The 3,343-nt window shown below is 39.6% G+C and overlaps 1 protein-coding gene across 1 annotated transcript; it reads right to left on the bottom strand.

The window, feature by feature from the left end:
- Positions 1-843: 843 nt before the first annotated feature.
- On the bottom strand, positions 844-1,779 carry LOC118990481 (olfactory receptor 5W2-like). Its single transcript, XM_037051090.1, has one exon. It carries the CDS (start codon positions 1,777-1,779, stop codon positions 844-846), a length of 936 nt encoding a protein of 311 aa, XP_036906985.1.
- Between the last annotated feature and the right edge of the window lie 1,564 nt (positions 1,780-3,343).

Below are 3,343 nucleotides of genomic sequence, written 5' to 3'. Positions count from 1 at the left end.
TTTCTAGTGGCTGCTAGAGAAGGTCAAAGTCCTATAGCCCCAAGTGGCATTCATGCAGTTTCTGTACAGTTGTCAAGAGCATGTATCTGTTTGGCAGAGTGAAGGCAAGGGTGGAAATCCACAGTCTGATATGAAGGCTGTGATGTATGAAAATCTAGAGCTGCTGATCCTGCTGACCCCTGGTGTAGAATGATCAGAAATGGAGGATCTGAGAAGTTCTCTACATGATATAATTTGTGTCCCTGATAATTACTCAGCCTTGGGCAAACAAGTACCCGTGGATTCTGTGTAAAATGAACATGCTAGAATAAAATAAAACAAAGGAAGTGTTTTTTCCTTTTTCATTGACAAAGGATATTTTTATATCAGTCTTATAGGAGACATTCCTTCATTAATTCATTCAATAAATGTTTTTCAATGGCATCCTGAAAATGAGCATCATAAATAACAAACTAGAAATAATGATCAAGAAAAACAAGGACCTTGTATTTAAAGAACTTTGAATTCTCTTTAGGGCAAGAGAATTTTATTAAAACCATTGTTTATAAAAAGGAGCTTTAAACATGGAGGGGAGTGTCACTATGCCCATGTGGGATATATACCCATGAATACAGCTGAGTAGTACACAAAGACCCTCTTCACAAAACTAAGAGTAAACCTATTACCTGTCTTTAGTTTGAAGAGATCAAGATTCATGATGACTATTCTCTGCATTCACTTCAGGCACAAAGGTGAATGAAGAAATATCCAGAATGGTACTTGTCAGACTATGGAAAACTGTGTCAAAGTTCATAAATTTTAATTCTCAACAATTCTAAACAAATATTTTTGGTGAACACGTTTTCACTCAGAACTTAATTTAGTGACGACTTTTTTCAGGGCACCTTTCACATCCTTATTTCTCAAACTGTAGATCAGTGGGTTCAGCATGGGGATGACAACTGTGTAGAAAACAGAGGCCATTTTGTCTGTGTCCATGGAATAACTCGAGTTGGGTCGGAAATACATGAAGAAGAGTGTCCCATAAAATATAGCCACAGCACTTAAGTGGGAGGCACAGGTAGAGAAGGCTTTGTGTCTGCCCTCAGCTGACTTCATGCGAAGGATGGTAGTTATGATGTAGCTGTAGGAGAGGAGAACAGTGATGATGCTGGACCCCACAACACAACTACAGGAAACAGTCAATGCTATTTCACTGGTGGTTGTATCTGAAGCAGAAAGAGCAAGTAAGGGTGGGATGTCACAGAAAAAGTGATTGATGATATTGGAATTGCAGAATGATAATGGGAAAGTGCAAGACATGAAGATTGCCATATCCATAAGACCTGCGGTGTAAGCAGTGGTCACGAGCTGGATGCACACTCTCCTGGACATGGTCACTGTATACAGAAGTGGATTACAAATGGCTACATAACGGTCATAGGCCATGACAGACAGCATGACACATTCCACAGCCGCAAAGGTACCAAAGAAGAACATCTGAACAACACATAAGTTATACGGGATCCTCTTATGCTCAGATAAGAAATCAGCCAGCATCTTGGGAGAGACAGAGGAGGAGTAGCAGACATCACAGAAAGACAAATTGCTCAGGAAATAATACATGGGCGTGTGGAGCCGGGGATCCATGTTGATCAGCAGGATCATCCCTAGGTTGGCGATCACAGTGATGCCATAAACCAGCAGGAAGAGCACAAAGAGCCCCTGCTGCACATCCTGCCTGTCAGAGAGTCCTAAGAGTATGAAGTCAGTAAACGCGGTGCAGTTCTCAGCAGCCATCACTCAGCTCTGGAAGTCCCTGGTTGTGGAGGAAGGGAATGCAAGAGGAGGGCAAAAGCATATTACTGTCTTAGCAGTTACACTGCTGGTTCTTTCTATTTGTCAGCAGTTAGAAAAAGAGCTTAACCACGCATATCCTCTTTATGTAAGTTGCAAAATTTCCAATTTAAGGTAAATTCACAACATGATAATAATCAGCTTACATTTGTATCATACTATATATAATATGTAGTACAATTTGAGTGAAATAAAATAATTTTATTTCCATACTAACCTATTTAGTGTTTTCCCATTTTATAGATAAAGAAATTGATGTCCTCAGAGTCAACTAAGTTGTTCTTAGAATTATTTGGTCCAGAAAAGCCACGCTTTATTACAACGTTGTTTCTGTTGTTGATGTTGTGTGTTATTATATTCTGCAATAAAAAAGCATAGTGAAGTGACACATACTGATAAGAAATATATTTCTTGATTTTCCCCTCATTATCCAATACTGTAAAGCAGGCACATCCCTGGCTTGTTTCTTGATGTATCTTGTCCCCATTTCCCCATTATCCCCTGGTTCTATCTAGCCCAGTCTACAAGGGATAAAGATAGTCTGTGATCCAGGACTGCCAGAGAAGGGAGGGTTCACTAGAGAAGAAGTTGGAGGGGTCCCTGTGGATGATAGGTTAGAGTGCACACAGTGGGACATGGACTAACCATGCCCCCTCTGACAGCACTGCTCAGGGTAGGTGTGTTGGAACCTGATAGTAGGTATCCTGGTAGAACAGGGGACCCAGAGGCAAGTGTGGATTACTGTGTGAGGCCCTCTACTCTAATCTGCTAGAGTCCACTTAATCTATTCACCAAAAGGTCAAATGTACAAGATACAAAGTAATGTCCTCCTCATGTGTCCTTGGTCCCATAACCTCAGAGAGATTTACACCTGAACTGGGCCCCATCCCAATCTCCTAGAAATTGTAAAATTGCTTGACTGTGTTCTTGACCCCCTTCCTCTTTTTTTTTTTTGGTTGTGATTTTTTATTTATTTATTTTTTTAATATAATTTTTATTTAATTCTTGTTCAAGTACAGGTTTCTGTCTTATATTCCCAACCCTGCCCGCTGCCCCCCCATGCTCCCCACCTCCCTCCCCTTTCCACCCCCCACCCTTAGTTATTGTCCATGTGTCCTTTATACTTGTTCATGTGAGTCCATTCCCTTTTGATCCCCTTCCTCTTGAGAGTCCCTGAAATCTGCTTTCTTATGGTAAAAAGAGTTGGTCCTTGGAAGATCAATTAAATTCTGTCTTCTGCTATTATATTTTACACAAACTAGACATATCATTTATAATACAATATGTGACCTCTTCTATTCTGTGGGAATATGAGAAGATAGTGCAGGATGTAGAATGAAAAAATTACATCTGAATAATGAGATAGTAATCCATATGCAGGTCTCCAAAACTTTTGGTCTGAACTTATCTAATTATCTGTGCTTGTAGAGATATTTTTTAAAAAAACCTTCATTTCAAACTGAAAATATTTATACAATGTGTAAAAGTACAGATAAGAGAGTAAAAA

The sequence above is a fragment of the Sturnira hondurensis genome, unplaced genomic scaffold (genome assembly GCF_014824575.4).
Source record: "Sturnira hondurensis isolate 20B ecotype Veracruz unplaced genomic scaffold, ASM1482457v3 Scaffold0007077, whole genome shotgun sequence".
In the NCBI taxonomy this organism is placed as follows: domain Eukaryota; kingdom Metazoa; phylum Chordata; class Mammalia; order Chiroptera; family Phyllostomidae; genus Sturnira; species Sturnira hondurensis.
The sequence above is the reverse complement of the archived record's forward strand: the minus strand, read 5'-3'. Positions and strand labels throughout refer to the sequence as shown.

Coding starts and splice junctions, on each gene's coding strand:
- LOC118990481 (XM_037051090.1), bottom strand. CDS start 1,779: ATGGCTGCTGAGAACTGCACCGCGTTTACTGACTTCATACTCTTAGGA.